At 43.7% G+C, this 22,213-nt stretch overlaps 1 protein-coding gene across 6 annotated transcripts in view; it reads right to left on the bottom strand.

Moving 5' to 3' along the window:
* Positions 1-21,996, bottom strand: part of ESRP1 (epithelial splicing regulatory protein 1) — a 60,255-nt gene extending 38,259 nt beyond the window's left edge. For all 6 annotated transcript variants that reach the window (XM_051843918.2, XM_017341442.3, XM_051843922.2 and 3 more), the window contains exons 1-6: positions 21,861-21,996; positions 21,217-21,345; positions 20,054-20,167; positions 17,227-17,341; positions 407-505; positions 229-283 (exon numbers count right to left, since the gene is read on the bottom strand). In XM_051843918.2, the coding sequence (XP_051699878.1) occupies positions 229-283; positions 407-505; positions 17,227-17,341; positions 20,054-20,167; positions 21,217-21,345; positions 21,861-21,992 (644 nt within the window). In that variant the 5' untranslated portion in view covers positions 21,993-21,996. The remainder of the gene's footprint in view (positions 1-228; positions 284-406; positions 506-17,226; positions 17,342-20,053; positions 20,168-21,216; positions 21,346-21,860) is intronic.
* Between the last annotated feature and the right edge of the window lie 217 nt (positions 21,997-22,213).

Here is a 22,213-nt window from a genome sequence, read left to right as displayed (position 1 = left end):
AGCATCACATATATGAACGTATGATGTACCTAAGGTCATCAAAGGAGAAAAAAATGCCAATACCTCATTAAATTTTAATTTCAATATCCAAGTTTACATTAAGTAACAAAATCTTTTATAGAAGATTGACAAAAGGTTTAAGTAAAGTTACTAAAACGTAAGGCAAGTTAAATGTCACATTTTGAGTAAAAACAAAAAAACTCAAAAGGGTAATACGGAAGTACTCACCAAGTGCCACTTTCAAATTTGTAATTCACTCTTTCTGGATCTGAAAATCTGTGATCTAAAAGTAAGAACATGCAAGTCATCATGTTAGCTATTAGGAAGACAAAACAATGGGAGGTGTAGTTGAGGGACAGATGGTGGGATCAGTTCTAGGCCACGCTGTTACAACAGCAATACTTACTATAAGGCTCTGAAATCATGGCTAAGATTATGTTCCCCATATCTTCAACTTGAGAGGCTCCATATCGGGGGACTGAGCTGTTCTTCTCAAAGTTTAAACCTGAGACGATAAGTCAAGGAAAAGTCTGGAGAGGTAAAACGAAGTTATTTCTAACCCCAAATTTAATTCAAACTGAGCCAAGAAACCAGGGGCAGTACATCTAGAGAATTCTCTAGGAACCTCAGAAGGATTGCTTGCCATCACTCAAGATTCCACCCATGTTTCTGTAGGTCTGCAAATGCCCTCTTGGGTAAAACAGCCAAATCAATCCTACGCTGCAACACTTCCTGTAATAACATTTATTTATTAAGCAACAGCAAACACAAATACTGAGCACATTCATGTTGTTTCAAATTGTCAAGTATACGATGTTAAACAGAATTCTTAACCCATTATCCTTACACCCACACATGGCAATGACCATGCTATATGTCTAGACAGTGAGGCATTAATGACTTTGTCTAATGTTTGAAAGGGACACTATTTCCACAAGGTCACTTTTACCCAGAACTTTCTTCTAGAATACTTTTAGGGTCATACCATATATCCCATTTTCAGTGTCAGTGAACACTAATTAAGAGTAATTTTACACACAGTTCAAGCTCTCAGAACTGACATTGGCCAATGAAGTTCTTTTCTTTTTTTAGGTTTTTTTGTTTGAAAGGCAGAGTTACAGAGAAGCAGAGGCAGACAGAGAGAGAGAGAAATCTTCCATCTGCTGGTTCAGCACCCTAGATGGCCGCAACGGCCAGAGCTATGTCAATTTGAAGCCAGGAGCTTCTTCTCTCATGCAGGTACAGGGGCCCAAGCACTTGGGCCACCTTCTAGTAGTAGTTTCCCAGGCCACAGGAGAGCTGTATCAGAGGAAGTAGAGCAGTGGGACTTGAACCGGCGCCCATATGGGATGCAGGCACTGCAGGTGGCAGTGTTCCAGCTGTGCCACAGCGCTGGCCCTGCCAATGTAGCTCTTGATCAAGCCAGTACACTGTATGGGTCAAGCAGGGAATGTGGCTTTTAAGAAACAACATGATTCAAATTCAGTGTGAGGATTAAACCACAAGAGATTTCCATGAAGTTATATAAAGTAGAAATCTATAACAAACATGAATCTTCATCAAAACAGTTACCTTAAGAAGCTAAGTCATTGGAATGTGTCATTTAAGTTCCAACACTACAGGTCACTTGTATTATGTATGAATTTGCCTAAGTTTTGCCATGTGGTTTATTAAAGCTCATACTATGGGGCTGTGCCTTTTCTCTCAGATTTAAAGTGGAAACATGGTGGGTGTTTGGCAGTGGGGAAGAGTTAAGACAGGCTTATGAAGCCTGCATCCTATATTGGAATGCCTGGACTGAGGTGCTGGCTGTTTTCCAGTTTGCAGCTGATGTACATCCTGGGAAGTAGCATATGATGCTCAAATAGTTGGGAGGAGAGTCCTTGCTAACGCATGGGAGACCTGCACTGAGCTCCTTCAGCCTTGCCCAGCCCTGCCTGTTGCAGATACCTGGGGAGTAAGCCAGCAGATGACATCCTTCCTGCGTTTGTCCCACTTTCAAATATGGAAAAGAAAAAGTAAGATACCTCTTTTAAAAAAAATAGGTATAATGAAAACGCACACTTAGATGGTGGTAATATAGTTATAGATTGGCTATATAGAGATAGTGGCTATATGGTTTTCAAACTGCATTTTATAGTTAAAAAAATAAAGGCAGATAAAGAAAAGGTCCTAATGTACTATTTTATTGCAAGCTAAGAGGATACATCAAAAAAAAAAAAAAAAAAAAAAAAAAGAATCAGATCACTCACAAAGAATTCCTTCCAAGAATTAAATCAAACACCTGAAAAGTTCATTCAATGAGTAATTTCTTGTTCCATTTTCAATTTAAAATCTTTCCATTTCATCCTGCTGTTTCTGTTCTTTTCCCACAGTAGTGGGCAAACTCACCTTTGTGTTGTTCCTCAACCATTCCCATTTCTCTGCAGTTGAATACACAACCTATAGAAATGCAGCAATATGTTCCTTGGCAACTTACTTACCCCACTCAACTTCAGCACACCTATAAAGCCACAGCTGTGCTAATCCTCACTTCCCTGGGCTTTCTGTGAAGATTCATTGAGATAAAGCCAGCCTGGAGCACAAAGCAGCTTCTAAAAAGAGGTGTCCTCCTCTTCCTCCTCCTCCACAAAACTCTTAGGTAACTACCTTGATAACCTGTGATGATCCAACATTTCTGAGGGCCACATTTGCAACAGAAAGTTGGGACTTACCCTGTGCCTCTTTGTATCCTCTCGTAGGATTAATCATCAAACAAAAGTGGTGACTGATTTTGGCAGCCTCCTGCAAGCCCCTTATACCATGTACTGATGAAGCAGAGGCGCTGGCCATTGAAGGATTAGAAAAGTCAACTCCATGATTTGTTCAAGCAACAGACTAATGACCACCAATTGGGGTTATTAACATGATTATCTGCAGAAGGCAGTACTATAAAATATTTATCAATCCAGTACCATTTTCAACAGTTATGGTAAAAGTTTCAAAAAGTCATAGCCAAAAGATGAAGACGCTTTGGAGAGGAAAATGCCCTAAATTTTCTGGGGAGGCAGGGGGAACTTTAAGAACTCTTTAGAAGGCTAAGAAAAACTAGCTATAGTATATTTGTAAAGTCTGCTAACAAAAAATTGTCTGGAATCCCTGACATTCCAATAACACATTTAGCTTTGTTGTAGTCCACCGTGGTGTAAATAGAAAGGTATCCAAGAAAGAGACACCAGGGGCTGGGACTGTGGCATAGCAGGTAAGGCTGCCACCTGCAGTGCCAGCATCCCGTATGAGCATTGGTTTCAGTCCAGCTGCTCCACTTCCAATCCAGCTCTCTGCTATGGCCTAGGAAAGCAGTGGAAGATGGCCCAAGTGCTTGGGTCCCTGCACCCATGTGGGAGACCCAGAAGCTCCTGGCTTCTGATCAGCGCAGCTCCAGCCATTGCGGCCATCTCGGGAGTGAACCAGAGGATGGAAGACGTCTTTCTCTCTCTGCCTCTCTATAACTCTGCCTTTCAAATAAATAAATCTTAAAAAAAAAAAAAAAAAAAAAAAAAAAGTGGCCGGCGCCGCAGCTCAATAGGCTAATCCTCCACCTAGTGGCGCCGGCACACCCGGTTCTAGTCCCGGTCGGGGTGCCGGATTCTGTCCCGGTTGCCCCTCTTCCAGGCCAGCTCTCTGCTATGGCCTGGGAGGGCAGTGGAGGATGGCCCAAGTGCTTGGGCCCTGCACCCACATGGGAGACCAGGAGAAGCACCTGGCTCCTGCCTTCGGATCTGCGCGGCGCGCTGGCCGCAGCGGCCATTGGAGGGTGAACCAACGGTAAAGGAAGACCTTTCTCTCTGTCTCTCTCTCACTGTCCACTCTGCCTGTCAAAAAAAAAGAAAATAAGTAAAAATATATTAAAAAAAAAAAAAAAAAGAACTAGAGACCAAAAGTTCATGGAAAATTTCAAAGATAGATTTACTATACTGCAAAAAAATTTTTGAAATCTCTGTATACAGAATATATCATTATCATAAATGCATCTTTCATGAACTTTTTGAAGACCCCTAGTAGACATGAATTTCAACAAATTTTAGCACTTAAAGTTATTTTTAACTCCATTTTCTATGAACATTTTGAGGTACTCTGATCCCAGCCATGTTTCTCAAGCTTGGCAATTACTGGAATACAAGCCAGACAATTCTTGCTGGCGGAGACAAGTTCTTATGTATTACAAGAATTTTAGTTAGTCTCTACCTTACCCCCAGTTGTAACAACTAAAATGTATCCAGACATGGCCAAAATTTTTCAAGTGGGCAAAAGTCACACCAGGTTAAACATAGTTCCAACAGCTCAAATTTTATCCCTTAACTTTGGCTGATTTCACAAAGTTCCTACATTTAGTAAACTCTACTGGGAACAGTTTTACCAAAAACTGTCCAAGTAAACAAATGCATAAGGACCAGATGAATGCTGGGTCAAAACGGTGAGATACACAAAAGCCCTATCTAAGATACTCACAAACACTCTCCCCCTAAGGAACCTGGAAGAAAGGTGTTCAATCCTCAACCTGTTTTGGTGCCACTCAGAGCAAAAAATGGGATTTTATATTTTTAAAGGACTATAAAAAGAATATGAGCAGAAACCATACTTGGCCCCAGAATCTGAAATATTGACTATCAACATTTTCAGAGAGAGGTTGCTAGTGAACAGGAGACTGTCAGTGGAATGTTTACATCCGAATTTTCCATCCCAAAACACAGTATGAAGGGCCAATGATGTGCATACAAGGTTAAGCTTCTGCTGGCAATACCAGCATCCCACATGGGCACAGGCTTCAGTCTGTGTCCCAGATGCTCCACTTCCAATCCAGTGTCCTACTAATACACCTAGGAAAGCAGCAGAGGATGACTCAAGTGCTTGGGTCTCTGTGACCAGCTGGGAGACCTGGAAGAAGCTCCTGGCTTCAGCCTGGCCCAGCTCTGGTCACTGGGCATTTGGGGAGTAAATCAGCAGATGGAAAATAGATTTGTCTCTCTCCATCTCTGCCTTTCAAATAAATAAATAAATCTTAAAAAACAAAACAACAACAACAACAAAAAAACAGAAAACAGAGTATTAGAAGAAAATCAAAGTCTGGAGGAGTAAGAATATGATAGCATGTTGCATCAAAGTACTCTTCTATAATGACAAGAGATACTTGGCCTCCTCACCTTTACTCAGATAACTCACTGCAAAGCATTCTTATCTTCTTAATCCTCCAACTAAATTAAGTTACATCATGAGTGATTCTCTCCTAGCACCAAAGCCTTCCCTAACTGCTCTAGTTCACAACCATCAATTTAAGAGTCCATTACACAACATTCCAGTATTATTCTTCACTGTATTATACATTTCCTGTGTGTAGACCTCCACCTTCCCCTGAGCTCTTTGCACCAACCATAACCCCTAAAGCTTCTAGGATTCTATTGACATGAATTACAGCATTTATTCAATGCATGCACCACCATCTATGTCTTCAAATTTTCACAATAACTTTGTCAGGTAGGTAATGGTAAGACAAAGCAGATGAAGAAATAGGATTTAGAGGTGTTCCATAACTCACCCAGTCACTGGATGGCAAGTTTTGGCATCAGAATCATAATATTGCTCTAATCTGACTATGTGTACACAATCCCTGCACCAAGATAAGCTTTGCTTAATTTGTTTTGTTTTGAGCAATACTCTGTGAGAAACTTTAAATTTACAGGTAAAAGTCCCTTAAAGGAGACAGAGATCAAAAGTAAAATGCTGAGCATTCCATTGGCTTGAAAATGGATTTGCAGCTTAATAGTCATTTTACAGAATTCTCCTTTTAAATTAAGAATCTGTTGTTGACATTGGCTAACTTGGTTTTGTATCACACGTACCAACATGTTTCCCTTCAAGCCATCACACACTGAGATCAGTAGCTCGAGCTGCGAACAATTCCTACAAGTCACCCCACTTCCTGTGAGCCCAAGCCACCTCCTCTTTTTGTGTCTCCACCTCCCCCAAACACATACCTATCTGCCCTCTTAGGAAGCTTTCTGCAACCTATAATGCACAGAAGAACCGAACATGAATGATACACGAAGGAGATCAATTTTAAAGTTTCAGTGCCAATCCTTTTGCCTATCAATTGATGATTGTGAGTTGAATTACTCACTGCATGTCTGATCTTGAGGGCAGGAAAGATGAGTGCGCGCCACCTGATTTATGGCTTGTCACGCAGCTTACTCATTCTGCCCTTGGGGCAGCCACAACAGCACCAACAGGCTTGGCCAGCTCTGCAAGCAAGGAAGGGTGCAGCCAGACTTGGTGGGAACAAAACCCACATTTCCAGCTACAAGGGAGCAAAGTGCTACAAGGAGACGGAGGTTAGACCAGTCAAGAACAGGAGGTACGCTTGCCTTGGTGAAACCTTTGGCCAAACAGACTTCTAGATTTAGCTCATGCTCACAATAGCCGAAGGTAAAATTCAGACAGAAATTTGAGGATGTTTATTCCATTAGCTTATCCACTGAAAAAAGTTATCTTTCTCAACTGCCTGTAAGAGGATACCCAATTTTCACCTACAAATGTGCTTTTCAGACTGTTTTCGTTTCTATCTAAGCAAATCACATGTATTAAATAACAGAAATGAATTTAAGACTGTTAAAATTACATTCTAATTCAAAATTCCAGCTCAAAGTCATTTTTCTCTGCCATTGACCCTTCAGAAGACTAGTTTGTAACTTTTCTTCCTACTTACTCTTATTTATAGAATAACAAAAACTCATATTACAATAAGGAATGCACAATATTGAATAAAGGAAAAGCAAACAAAAACCATAGCAAAAGGAAAGCTGGTTAGCACTCCAGCTAGGAAGTGAGCTTCCTACAATTATATAAAGAAGGGAGAAAAGCCAGTGAAAAACTACTCCTAAATGAATTGTACAGGGGCTGGCACCATTGTGCAGCGGGTTAAACCCCTGGCCTGTAGTACCCACATACCATATGGGTGGCAGTTCGAGTCCCATCTGCTCCACTTCTGATCCGGCTCCCTGCTGATGCCCCTGGGAAAGCAGCGCAGGATGGCCCAAGTTCTTGGGTCCCTGCAACTGGGTGGAGAGACCCGGAGGAAGCTCCTGGTTCCTGGCTCTGGATCGGCTCAACACCGGCCATTGCGGGCATTTGGGGAGTGAACCAGAGGATGGAGGATCTCTGTCTTTCTCTCTGTAACTCTGCCTCTAAAATGAATAAAATCTTTAAAGATAAAACAAAATTTTAAAAAATTAAATAAACGAGCTGTACAAATCAAAACACTGCTCTGAGCTGGCATTGTGGTACAGTGGTTAAGCCACTGCCTGCATCCCATATGGGTGCAGTTCAAGTCCTGGCTGTACCACTTCCAATCCAGCTCTCTGCTAAGGCAGAGGACAGCCCAAGTATTTGGGCCCCTGCCATTCAAGTGGGAGACCCAGCTGAAGTTCCAGGCCTTAGCTTCAGCCTGACCCAGCCCTGGCCATTGCAGCTATTTGGGAGTGAAACAGAGGATGGAAGATCTGTCTCTCTTTCTATAACTCTGCCTTTCAAACAAACAAATCTTGAAAAATAAAAATAAAATACAGTTCTGTAAAAGAACGTCCCTGTAATAGAATTTAACTACAATCAAGACAACAAAACTTTCTCATACCAGCAATAAAAATGCTGGGAAATGAAACAAACACCTTAGCTTTAACTTCACTTCTCAGAAGTTTATTCTAAGTGTGTGTTTGGGGGGGGGGGGGTTGGGGTGGGAAATTAGCTCCCTACCTAATAAGTACCGCTTGCAGAAGGTATCGTCATAAAGTTGTGTGAGAAAACTTCAAACAAACCTAGCAAGAAGTCAATTACACCCCCAGAAGAAATAAGATGGAGACAGGAGCTACTGCACAATAAGAAAGAGTTTCATGGTAGAAAAAGACATTGCATGGCACAAATAGGATACAGAGACTCCAAGATAAAACAAACTTTCTAAAGCAGTTTGAAATTTGCAAAAAAAGAAAAATAATAATAATCCTGGAATCCCCAAATGTACATTTTAAAAGTTAGATGTTATTTTATTATTAAACTAAACCACATAAAATCAACAACACTGAGTGCTGGCCAGAACAGACAGTATTTCTCGTCACTTAACTTACTACAGACCATAAGCCAGCATATTTGCTGATTCGGTTCACATCATGCTGACGCCATGCCAAAGATAATTCCTTCCCCCTGCAGCTAACAAGGTCAACTACTAGCACAACTTAACTGCACTTGGTCATGTCTAAAATCCCTTTTATATAGATGTAGGAAGTGAGAGTCTGGGCTTCCCTCCACCTTTAAAGCAGGGCAAGGAAGGTCTGTGCAATTACAACAGCCCAGGTCAATTAATCAGAACAAATTATTCATGCACTATTTTATAACTGCAGAAGCCAAATTAACCTGACATGTACCTGTACTAACATGTAGGTGATGCCTTGAAAAGCTTTGTCCAGGAGTTGCAATTGTGGCGTGATGGGTTGAGCTGCCGCCTGTGACAACATCAGCCCAAGCAAGCGCCGACTCAAGGCCAGGTGGTTTGCTTCAGATCCAGCTTCCTGGTGCACGCAGGAAGGCAGCAAAGGATGGCCCATGTCCTTGGGCCCCTACCACGCACATGTGGGACCTCGATGAAGCTCCTGGCTTTGGCTTGGCCCAGACCTAATCATTCTGGCTATTTGGGGAGTGAATCAGTGGATGGAAGATCTCTGTCTCTTCCTAACTCTGCCCTTCAAATACATAAATAAATGTTAAAAAAAAAAGGGGGGGGGGAACTGTAGCATAGCAGGGTAAGCCTCTACCTGTGGCACCAGTGTCCCATATGGGCGCTGGTTCATGCCCCAGCTGCTACTCTTTGGATGCAGCTCTCTGCTAATGGCCTAGGAAAGCAGTAGAAGATGGCCCAAGTTCTTGGGCCCCCGCACATACATGAAGACCCAGAGGAAGCTCCTGGCTCAGGATCAGCTTAGCTGACTGTTACGGCTGTTTGGGGAGTGAACTAGCGGATAGAAGATTTGGATCTCTATCCCACGTGCTCACTCTCTCTGTCTCTCCTCTCCCTCTCTCTGTAATTCTGCTTCTCAAATCAATTAATCGATCTTTTAAAAAAAGTTTTATCTAGTCTCAAGTGAGGTTAAAATATCTCAGGGGCTATGCCACAGCACCAGCAGGTGAAGTTACTGCCTGCTGTGCCAGCATCCCATATGGGTGCCAGTTCAAACCCTGGCTGCTCTACTTCCAATCCAGCTCTCTGCTAATGTCCTGGGAAAGCAGTAGAAGATGGCTCAAGTGCTTGGACCCCTGCACCCATGTGGGAGATTTGGAAGAAGCTCCTGGCTCCTGGCTTAGGACCGGCTCTGCTCCGGCCACTGCAGTCATCTGGGGAGTGACCCAGTGGACAGATACTCTCTCTGCCTCTCTGTAACTCTGCCTTTCAAATAAATAAATCTTTAAAAAACACCTTATATGTAAAATCATTAAAATAAGAAGTTCTATCAGTAAGTCCTTCTCAAAGGTCATGGCAGCTGTTTTCTCCTCTACTAAGACACTCACAAACTGTTGAGATCCTGACTCAGTCAGTGAAGATAGCCAGGCACTGGCTAAGTGGTCAAACAATAGGCTTTCCCACACTATGATAGGAAAACTGAGTCTGCGAAATGCAATAAATGTGACTCCATACTTCTTGTCCTACTGAACCTATCACCTCCATATTTAATCTGTGAGAAGAACAGGACAATACCATCGTGCTACTGGAACTTACACATCCAAATCCTTTATACCCAACAAAGAAATGGTGAAGCACACATAAACATATATTCATTCGCACACATTCTACTAACCTCTGGATGGTCCGACGAGCAATTTACTGGTTTTTTTATCCTGATCATGGAAAATTGTACTAGTGAAATGAAATTTGCTAATCATGCCAAACACCACTAGGAAAAAAGTTTATGGGAAAGGTGTATCATGAAAAGACTATTATTAGATTTCAAAATTTGCACCCAAATAAACTTGTGAATTCATTGAAGTGTACTTATAGGGATGTAATATCCTATAGTGGAATAGAAATTTTACAAAATTTACTTTACTGTTCAATTTCTTAATAGAAAAGTGCCAAGAAAATACAGGACAATAGAAATTTCAGAAGGAGATCATCTTTAAAGGGGAGATAATTCAAGTAATCAAGCAACCTCAAATGATTTTCATACATTTTAAAGTACTATATCTTAATTGATGGGCAGCATTTTTGCATCAGAAAGGTGCTGGAGAACTTCAGAAAACCTCCCAAGCCTGTTTCCCTGGCTGTAAAATGGAGATGGCTACCACACCAACAGGAACCGTTGTAAGGCTATTGCTGAGATATATATAGCAAGCACTAAGTTGATAGTGCCTTTCTTTCAGGAGGACTCCTTTTTGTATGTTTTAAAAATCAGTTTCAGGACAGGCACTGTGGTGAAATGGGTAAAGCCACTGCCTGCAGTGCCAGAATCCCATAGGGGCACTGATTCGAGTCCCAGCTGCTCCACTACCAATCCAGCTCCCTGCTAATATGCCTGGGAAAGCAGTGGAAGACGGTCCTAGTGTAAGTCAGTGGGCCCCTGCACGCGCTTGGGAGACCAGGAAGAAGCTTCCGGATGCTGGCTTTAGATGGGCCCAGTTCCAGCCACTGTAGCCATTTGGGGAGTAAACCAATGGATGGAAGATCTGTCTCTGCCTCTCTATAATTCTTTTAAAAATAATAGCAACTTCCGGCCGGCGCCGCGGCTCACTAGGCTAATCCTCCGCCTTGCGGCGCCGGCACACCGGGTTCTAGTCCCGGTTGCCCCTCTTCCAGGCCAGCCCTCTGCTGTGGCCAGGGAGTGCAGTGGAGGATGGCCCAGGTGCTTGGGCCCTGCACCCCATGGGAGACCAGGAAAAGCACCTGGCTCCTGGCTCCTGCCATCGGATCAGCGCGGTGCGCCGGCCGCGGCGGCCATTGGAGGGTGAACCAACGGCAAAGGAAGACCTTTCTCTCTGTCTCTCTCTCTCACTGTCCACTCTGCCTGTCAAAAAAAAAAAAAAAAAAAAAAAAAAAAAAAAAAAAAAAAAAGGCAACTTCCTAGGGCAGGATTTCAAGTTGCTGGTTAAAATGCCTGGATTCCATATCAGAGTGCCTGGATTCCAATACATGGTTTTTTGTTTCTTGATTCAGCTTTGTGCTAATGCAGACCCTGGGTGACAGTGGTGATGGTACAAGCAATTAGGTTTCTGCCACCCATGTGGGAAACCCAAATTGAGTTCCTGGCCCTTTACTGTTTCGGGAGTGAACCATTAGATGGGAGCTCTCTAACTCTCAGCCTCTCAAATAATGTTTTAAAAACTAAGAGCAGCAGTTAAGACACTGCTTGGGACACCAGCAGTGTTCAAGTTCTGGCTCTACTTGCAATCTAGCTTCCTGCTAATGTGCTTCCTGGGAGGCAGCAGTGGGGTCCCTGGTACCCATGCTGGGGAACTGGATGGGGTTTCCTGTGCCTGCCTTTAGCCTGGACCAGCAGCAGCTGCTGCAGGCATTTGAGGAATGAACCAGCAGATGAAGAGCTCTCAAAATGAAAATTAATATTGCATAAGTAACTAAACTCTGCAAATGAGATGTAAATTTTGATTAAAGAGGATAAATCAGTTTGTGGATAACAAAAAAAAAATGGGTTAACCAAATAAGGAGGAAGAAATTTTATTCAACATGAGTAGGGGAAAAATACAGGGCTGTTCTTTTTTAAAAAATGAATAAAAGAATCCATTTATACAAATAGCTCTCTAAGCAACATGTCTTTTTAGTAGGAGACAACTAGTAGAATTTCTCTAAGGGATCAGAGATAATTTCTTCCTCAGGAAAAAAAAAAAAATCACAAAAGCACCAGCCTCTGTCATCATCACACCTCACTTAAGAATAAAGCTTATGAAAGGCAACCTATAGTTCACCTGCCAGCTGAGGTCTTCTCAGCTGTGACTGCATGATTCAAAACCAAGCAAAACACCGCAGTGGAACTCAGGGAGGCCTAACACTCACATCAGAAATGGTTTTAAGAACAAATACAAATACTTTAAATACTAAAATAAGAACCAAAACTGCATTCAAGAAATTACTAAACTTTTTTTTCTTTTATCGAAGTGGGCATATGTATTCATTTACATAGCATTTCATGGTTTACAAAGCTTTCCTTTGGGAAGAAGAAAGATGTTAAGAGAGGCCTAGGGGGGCTGGCACTCTGGCACCGCAGGAAGAGCCACTGCCTGCAGAGCCAGCATCCCATATGGTTGCTAGTTGGAGTCCTGGCTGTTCCACTTCTGATCTAGCTCTCTGCTATGGCCTGGGAAAGCAGTGAAAGATGGCCCAAGTCCTTGGGCCCCTGCACCCACTCGGGAGCCCAGGAAGAAGCTCCTGGCTTTGGATTGGCCCAGCTCCAGCTTTTGTAGCCACTTGGTGGGGGTGAACTAGTGGATGGAAGACCTCTTTCTCTCTCTCTGCCTTTCAAATACATAAATAAATGTTAAAAAAAAAAAAAAAAAAAAAAGAGGCCTAAGGCCGGTGTTGTGGTATAGTGGGCTAAGCCACTCCCTCCCTGCAGCACCCGCATCCTCTAGGGGCATCAATTCAAGTCCCATTTGTTCCACTTCTGATCCAGTTCCCTGCAAATGTGCCTGGGAAAGCAGCGGAGAAGGGCCTGAGGACTTGGACTCCTATACCCATGTGGGAAACCATAAAGAAGCTCTTCTCATGCACCCAGCCTTGGCTGTTGCAGCCATTTGGGGGAGTGACTCAGCAGATGGAAGATGTCTCTCTCCCTTTCTTTCCCCCACCAACTCTGCCTTTCAAATAAATTTTAAAATATTTAATTATTAAAAATAAAAAGAAAATTAACTTGGGGCCAGTGCTGTGGCATAGCAGGTAAAGTTGTTACCCTCTGTGAAGCAGACAAACCATTTGGACATAGGTTGAAGTCCTGACTGCTCCTCCTCGGATCCAGCTCCCTGCTAATGGTCTGGAAAGGCAGCAGAGGGAGACCCAAATGAAGCTCCTCGCCGGCCCAGCTCCAGCTGTCACAACCATTTGGGGAATGAACCAGCAGGCAGAAGACCTCACTCTCTGCATCTCTCCCTCCCTCCCTCTCTCTGTACTGTGCCTCTCAAGCAAATAAATAAGTCTAAAAAGAAAGAAAGAAAAAGAAAAACGAAGGCCGGCGCCACGGCTCACTAGGCTAATCCTCCGCCTTGTGGCGCTGGCACACCGGGTTCTAGTCCTGGTCGGGGCGCCGGATTCTGTCCCGGTTGCCCCTCTTCCAGGCCAGCTCTCTGCTGTGGCCAGGGAGTGCAGTGGAGGATGGCCCAAGTGCTTGGGCCCTGCACCCCATGGGAGACCAGGAGAAGCACCTGGCTCCTGCCATCGGATCAGCGTGGTAGGCCGGCCGGCCACAGCGGCCATTGGAGGGTGAACCAATGGCAAAAGGAAGACCTTTCTCTCTGTCTGTCTCTCTCTCTGTCCACTCTGCCTGTGAAAAAATTAAAAAAAAGAAAAAGAAAAAGAACTAACTCCCAGGAAGGCAAAGCTCACTGGGGCTCAGATTGTCACTCTGTGACTCAGGATTCCATTTGAAAATAAAAACAGGGGCCAGTGCCATGGTGTAGCGGGGAAAGCCGCTGCCTGCAGTGCTGGCATCCCATATGGCACCAGTTCAAATCCCAGCTGCTCCACTTCCCATCCAGCTCTCTGCTATGGCCTGGCAAAGCTGCAGAAGATGGCCCAAGTCCTTGGGCCCCTGCACCCACGTGGGAGAACCGGAAGAAGCTCCTGGCTCCTGGCTTTGGATTGGCCCATCTCCAGCAAGTGTGGCCAATTGGGGAAGTGAACCAGCTCTCGTTTGGGTGGGTGGGTGGGTGGGTGCTCTCTCTCTCTCTCTCTCTCTGAGTCTCCTTCTCGAACTCTTTCAAATAAACAAATACATTAAAAAATACTGCATATTACTCAAGTTCTATATATTTTTTAAAATATTTAAGACCTCACTGCTTTCCCTCAACAGGAAAAAAAAAGTGTCTTAAACACAAGACTGTAGTGAGAGATAGAAAAACCACAATCTTACCATATGATCCAGCAATCACTTTGATACTTGACCAAATGTACTACAGAATTATAAACTCACAAAAACCCAGGTAAGGATGTGTTCACAATGGCCACAACTTCAAAGCAATCAAGTCATCTCTCAGTAGGGGAGGGGATAAACTTTATTAGATCCAGAAAGTGGAGTGTTTTCAGTGCTACAAAGAAATGAACTATCACCTCTCAAAGACAAAGACCCTTAAATGCGTACTGTTAGGTAAAAGCAGTCAACTTCAAGAGTCAACCTACATGATTCCAAGTTTATGACACCCAGGAAAAGGCAAAACTACACAGACAGTGAGAAGATTAGCAGAAGAGGGGAAGAATAAGCAAGAAACAGATCTTTGAAGCAATGAAACTGGCTTTACTATAATGATACTACAATGTTGGCTACCTACCCATCATAGTACACTGTCAAAACCTAGGGCGTACAACATCAAAAGTGAACATTAGAGGTTCCTGTGCCTGGCTGCTCCACTTCCGATCCAGCTTCCTGCTATTACATCTGGGAATGCAGCAGCAGATGGCCCAACTACTTGGGAGACCCTGCAACTATGTGGCAGACACAGAAGAACCTCCTGGCTTAAGCCTGGCCCAGCCCTGGCCATTGTGGCCACTGGGGGAGCGAACCAGAGATGAAAGACATCTCTCTCTCTCTCTCTCCCTCCCTCCCTCCTTAATTCTGCCTTTCAAATAAATAAATCTTAAAAAAAAAAAAAAAAAAGTGAACATTAATGGAAACTCTGGACATTTGGTGATAATGCTGCTTACATATAGGTTCATTGATTATATCAAATGTTGACAATAGGGTAGGCTGGATGTGTGGGGAGGAGTTACATGGGAACTCTTTGTATTTCCTGCTCAATTCTGCTCTGAACTTAAAACTGCTCTTAAAAACAAATTTTATTAACTCAAAACCAGTCTGGAAAACAAGTACTTAGATTAATTAACATTATTACTTTTATTTCTATTAAGATTACTTAACATTAATAAAAATACTTAGCATAACGTGAAATCAGAGGTTCCCAATAACCAGTATTTCTGTACCCTCACATAAAAACACAAGACTACAACTCTTTCACAGCAGGAAAAATCAGACAAGCACACCAACCTGCACATTCCCCTACTTGCTCCTTTGCAGGTGTAGGCAGGAGCCTCTTCCCCTCCCCTCCCCCACTGGTATACCTGGTGGAACAGGTAATCTCTTAGGAGCAATGACTCTCCATCTAGTTGGCAAAACCATCAACGCTCTTTAATGACAATCCTTATGTTTCCAAATTCAGTGTCATTTGCACATTAGCAAAGAAAATGGTTAGTGATCTGGAAGAACTAAACTGTAGTCTGGCTTTTGTAGAAATAGTTTGCACAGATAAGCAGCAAGCTGATATTTAGCTTTGGTATGATAGCTCTTGACCTTAGCAATTGGTCTGGTAGCCTACTCAGGGAAGATTTCTCTGAGTAGGAGTCATAAAACAAATGCAAAACAAAAGCCATCACTAAGGAAGTTTAATAGCATTTCTAACCTGTTAAATGGCAAAGAAGAATGCAAGTTTAACAGTCAAAAAACACGTTAGGTGAAAATCCGCTTCTTAATTTGCAATAAAATTATAAATCTAAGACTCTGTTTCAAAGTCAAAATGAGCTTTTCCACTCTGCTGCCAGCACTATTGGAAATGCTTATCCAAATTCCAGCCAATTGGAATTTTGGAATTCCAGGAAGAAGGCAAATAAAAATGCTTTGAATGGCCTGCTTATAAGAAGTTAGGAAAAATATGCAAACCACCTTTTTCAATCAGGTAAATACATTTTGAAATTTCAAGGTTTTAGTTCTTGATACTGTAAGAAATCTTCAAGAATAAGCATCTACAAGGGCCGGCACCGCGGCTCACTAGGCTAATCCTCCGCCTAGCGGCGCCGGCACACCGGGTTCTAGTCCCGGTCGGGGTGCCGGATTCTGTCCCGGTTGCCCCTCTTCCAGGCCAGCTCTCTGCTATGGCCCGGGAGTGCAGTGGAGGATGGCCCAAGTGCTTGGGCCTTGCACCCCATGGGAGACCAGGAGAAGCACCTGGCCCCTGCCTTCAGATCAGTGCCGTGCGCCGGCCGCTGTGGCCTCTGGAGGGTGAACCAACGGCAAAGGAAGACCTTTCTCTCTGTCTCTCTCTCACTGTCCACTCTGCCTGTAAAAAAAAAAAAAAAAAAAAAAAATCTACAAATTCCTGAAAGTAACTTAGATCTGATGTCAGGATGATTTTCAGAGGGGTCCCAGGAGAGCTGAGATCTGATGTCAGGATGATTTTCAGAGGGGTCCCGAGAGAGCTGACTAACATTAGTCTATTAGTCAATTAGTCAATTTCACATCTGATGTATGAACACATGACTGCTTATTAGTTAGCACCTTAAAGACTTAATGGCTGTAAGATGATGGGTCATTCATGATCACAAGATTTGCGATTATAAAATTTGCTTTTATAATACATAACATATCTAAAACACTATCTTGGTAAGAATTAAGGTACCAATGCCAACCCCATTTATCATCTCCAAAGATGGATTATAATCACCTTGATCTTGTATGTATTGCAGAAACTCAAACTCAGGGGATTGTAGAAGAGATACATCTACTATTTAAAAAAAAAAAAAAGACAAAAAAAAAATCACCCCAAAATTTCACCCATTCTAAAGCCAAAAAACCTCTAAAACTAATAATCAAGAATAAGGGAGTCTGGGACCTATACCAAGAGAGTACAGTGTTTACATTCTTCTCCAATTCATCACCCAAAACAATCCTGTCATCTGAAACCAAATTCTATTTTAGGAGCAATCATCTCACAAAAATCCCTCTCTAAACCCATCCAATGTTCAAATTCAGTTCATTTAAACTTCTTTGAAAACTTAGATAATTGTCATATTAGTTCCTCCTAACATAGTAGACCAATTTTGGACGCTAAGTTTCATGTATATGATGACAAGTTTTAAAACATTTTAACATGTCTTGAATTACCTTTTTTTTCCAGAAGCTAGCTTTTCAAATAATTCTTGGATAGTCATTTAAAGGATACATTCTGTCATTGCTGCAACATCCAGTTTGTCAATATCAGGTGAGCCAGGGCAACACTTCTTGAATTCTTTTCGAAGATCAAAAAATGAATAGAAGCATTCAGGAAGCAACACATTCTGGGGAAGGACAAGGTAGATACTGTGACTTCAATCAATTTCAACATTTTCTTAATAACTAGGAACCTAAGGATTGAATGCAAACATATTTTACAAATTTTTCAAACAAAAGATGTAATTTTTAAAAAACTTAATGGAAGACCAGATTTTTAATAGCTGCTCTGTTACTGAATTAGATTCTGGATACAAGTCTCATGGGCAAAAAACAAAACTATCTTATTTTAAAGCAACAAATTACATTTGCTCCATTTAGAATTCCATTCAAAGCATTTCTGAAACTACAATACGTTTGGACTATTGTGCTTTAGATTTTCTGGGTGACAATACTACACGTCTTCCACAGTAGCCACTATAAAGCACCTGTGTTTTCAGGCAGCAATATCATCCCTCTCAGTTTTCATATAGAAAACTGCAATTGGGTTCTTATAATGCATATTTTCAGTAATAGATTTAAACAGTAAATTCCTAATTAAATAGTACTATTTTTGTGCCAAATTACATTTCAACATTAGTTTTCTTGACCACTATGAGTACCCTGACTACAACCACAAATTCAAATAGACTTAAAAAAAAAAAAAAAAAAAATCCCAAATCCCAAAGGCAAAGGAAAAATGGTTACCTGTTGTTCTTCTGTTACAGGCACTAGTCTTGCAGTTAGTAAACAAAGCTCAACTGTCTGCACAAATATGAGACAATAGTTTCCCTTTTCCTGAATAATTAGCCTCTCATTGAATAATTTAAATATAAGTTGGGCTTTTTTAAAGCCTGAATTTGTATTTTTCTTAAAATCTCAAACTAGATTACTCACTTACTGGGAATGTCTACCCATTTGCACACTAGAAAAAAAAAAATCAAGGAAAAAATCTTTTTAACATTGGTTACTAAATATTTATAGAAGAATGTCTTCTATCCGAAGTCCTTCCATTGAGATTTATGAGTTTTAGAAGTGACCTGCTCCCACTGTATTTGAAATGAGTATTAGTGCATCATGGTCACAGCTTTCCAAAGAGTTCATTACCAAAAGAATCATGAATTCTCACAATTCCTTACAAAAACATTAATTAAAATTGTTTGCAATGACACAATAATTCATATGTCCATCAATGAAGGACTGGTTTAAATAACTGTATTCATTTAAAACACTGCAATATTTTATTCATTGCTTATAAGAAATGTTGATATTACATTAAATCATAAAGTAGGCTGAAAGGTTTGTATAGGACGCATGTTCCTTCTAAAAATAAGGGTCTTCTACAGAAATTTGGAAGGATATATCCAAATGTGTTTAGAGAAATATATTGTTTTCTTAGTAAGATCATTGCATGCTTTATCATTTTTCTTTAATGAACATATGAAATTATGATACTAAATTGTTTTAATTTCTTATACTTAAAGCTCCAATACAAGTGGCACAGGAAAATGTCTCAGTTTTTTTCCTGAGGTTTCCCCATATCCAAAGCAGTCCATCTAAAATAACAAAAACAGCCATTTTCCTCTGGCCCTAAAAGAAAAGGATTGTCTCGGGAAATAATTCTCATATTAGTATATATCTATTTCTGGCTTAAGTTTACAGCAACTGATCTAGCATTTGATTTTTAAAAATGTTTCCTCCCTTTTTAATCCAATAATCACTAAAGCTCCCATAAAAAGAACGATTTTCTTAACCCTAAAGATATAGGAACCTGAGTTACCCCTTCAAATGTTTTAAATTGTCATCATCCCTTTAACTCATCTCCCACCTTTCCCTACCCTGGGAGAATACAAGGAAATCTGCACTGACTATACTTGCCTGTGCCACCAGTTGTCAACCTACATCTTTCACTCCCAGACTGGCCTCACACAGTTACCTTACTTAGTATCCCTTACTTCCAATTTTTCGAGCTTAGTACCTGCCTAGCACAATAAAAAGCTACAGCTCAAACTAATTGAAGTCGTTAGCATCAACTGTATTAACAGCAACTGGCTACACCGGGCTGGTAGTCTGTGCTCCTTTTCCAGGGAGAGAAATCATTTTATCTACACTGAGCAGGCATGATTTCTCTTTTCATATCAGAAAAAAAAAAAATTAGCAAAGGGAAAAGACAGGGCTGACCCTACCTACCGTTTCAATACAAGATTTCTTTTTGAACCTGTCCTTAAAATCAAAGTGAAGTGTGCATTTCACTGGTTACAGGATTTAGTCTTACTAAAGCAGTATTTGAAACGAAATGACTAGAATTCAAAGTTTCCTTTCCTTTCATGTTCAACACAAACAGGATCATCCCCGTGTGTTAAGACGGCCCTTTTCTCCCTACCTGGACTCATCTTTAACTTCAAAAATTCACACTATGTTGGCTTTGAAAAATAGAGAATGCCAATCATCTTGAGATCTTGCTGTAAGAAGACTGTTTTAACTCATACAGGGTGTCTATAAAATTACTGCAATCCCAAACATCTTTGAAATTGCCATGCATTTTTTTTACTGTGGAAAATACGTCACATTCGATTTACCACTGTAACAAGCTCTAAGCATACATTTCATTGGCATTAAGTCCATTACTATATTTTGCAACGATCACCACCAGCCACTTCCAGATTTCATAGCCTTTTCATCTGTAGCCATTGACCAAGTCCCTCTACGCATCTTTTTCGAGGAGAAACCATCCAAAGGGAAGAGCCTCTCTGATCTGCCTCAAGGTCCAACGATTTTCCAGGAAGCGGCGGCACTCTTACCTTCTTGGAAGCCTCGGGATGCAGGATCTGCCTGACATGAAGCTGCCCATCGGTACAGAGACAGAAGGAAGTTCCTACCCCAATGTTCAGCTCGTTGCTCACCGACTGGTTGAACTGAAAGAACAACACACAGGGCTGGACGGAGGCAGCATGGGCCCCCCTGCAGTGGCCCAACCGGAGGGCAGTTTTCGCTCAGGGGTAGCTTGCCAGTGCCTTCTCCTGCCTGTCCCCTCTTGTGATTTTACGCTAAATTCGTTGCAGATTTGAATCAGAGGTTGCTTTCAGATTACATCATTCCCTGGTGTGACTTTGTTCTACTGCTTGGCTGTGCCAGGTTGCACACAGAACCCAAGTTTCTGATAGAGCAAACGTGGGTTATGCTTGTTCGTTACTCTGCAAAGTCCGGGAAAGCGTTTCCCAGTACACAGCAGAAGTCACTTTCTCCTACGATTCGAACCTCGTGCGCCAGGGCAGAGGCCGTGCCGAGAGAACGCAGGGCAGGCACCCGTGCTCAGGTGTTGCGCGCCGCGCCCTCCCCTTGATCCTGCACTCATCTGCGACGGGGTTTTTAGGTCACCAGTAAGGGGATTCCGGCAGTTTCACGGTGACCCAACGCGCAGCCCTACATGCTGGAACCTGCAAATCCTCCCCGGAGCTGGGGCCAGGGCCACTAAGGTGAGAATGAGACTGAGCCCTTCTTCTGGGGTTGAGAAGGCTCAAACCGGGCAGGAACCTTCAGGTTCCAACCAGAACTGTGGCCGCCTCCAGCGCCCGTCGCCGGCCCGACCCGGCCCACACGCCCTACACCACAGCGCCCCCTGGCCCGGGCTGAGCCGCGGGCCCAGGCTGGAGGTGGGGGCGCCAAGATTCTAACTCCGCAAGCCATTCGGCAGGTAAAACGCGGCTGACCCTCAGGCCCCAGGAACTACCGAGAAAGCAACTGAAAACGAACGAATTTCGGCCCAGCATCTCAGGGACCGAAAAGCTTAAAGGACCAACGACCCCCTCCCAAACGACCCTCCCCGGCCCCCAGGCTCGGCGCCCGCCCACACACGCAGCCGGGCAGCGCCACCCCGCCCCAGGGACACGCGGGGACCGCCCCGGGAGTGCGAGGGCTGAGGAGGCTGCTCCCCGCCGGGGGCGGCGCAGCCCAGGGCTGTCACCTGTCGAAGGGCTTGGTCCAGCTGCGGCGCCGAGGACAGGCTTTCGGCGTCTATTTTCGTTTCTTCTTTGCAATCTTCCGTCAGTTCCAACTGATCTGGTCTAACGAGTACTTCATGCAGCTGTCCCACCTCCGGAGGGCGAGGGGGTGGGGGCAGAGAAGCCGGGGTCAGTTTCCCCCTTCCTCAAATTCAGGAGCCTCTCTCTGGGCCCTCCTCCCCCGCCCGCCCGCGGCGGCAGCCCGCGCCTCGCCAGGGGTCCGCGGCGAAATCAAAGCTCGCGAGCGGCCAGCGGCGGCCGGGCCCCCCGCCCCACCCCCACCCGGATCAGGTCGGAACGGCCCTGGAGGCGGACCCCGGACCTCAGGGACCCCACCCCCGTCTTTCCCTGGCGCCCTCCGACGGGCAGTGAACCCGGCGCCGCAGCGCCGGGCCTCTCCACCTGAGCCAGGTTTCGGGAAAGGCTGAAATGGCTCCAAGGCGGCTGGCCAACGAGTTCGGTTTTACTCTGGATTCCCTAGGCCCTGGGTCCGTCCGGCCTCACAAGTGGGCGAAGAGCACTTGTTTACCTACCCCGCACCCCCGACTTCTCCGACACACTTCTTGCCCCCACAGCGTGCATTTGGAGGGAAATGTGAAGAAAATACCTTCTTGTTGGCCAGGTCCACGACTTTCCACAGCAGCAGTATCAGCTCCTTCTCATCCGAACCCAGCTTGGCCCCGGTGGCCCCAGCAGTGATCCCAAAAAGCACCACCAAGTAATCCGGAGAGGCCGTCATGACGATAGGTGGGGAGGGGGAGAAGGGGGGTCGGGAGGAGGCGGTGAGTGGGGTGGAAGCGAGAACGCGAAAGCCTGCGCTAAAACCTCTTCTGAGAGAAAAAGAAAGAGCGCCCGCCCACCCCCCCTCCACGCTGCCGCCGGTGCAAAAGGCGGCAACCAACCACCCAAGCCCACACCTGGCCGCGGCTCCACACCCAGGCCAGGAAGGCGGGTGGGAAG

This window comes from Oryctolagus cuniculus, chromosome 6 (assembly GCF_964237555.1).
Source record: "Oryctolagus cuniculus chromosome 6, mOryCun1.1, whole genome shotgun sequence".
Taxonomy (NCBI): domain Eukaryota; kingdom Metazoa; phylum Chordata; class Mammalia; order Lagomorpha; family Leporidae; genus Oryctolagus; species Oryctolagus cuniculus.
This window is presented reverse-complemented; position numbering and strand designations above follow the sequence as displayed.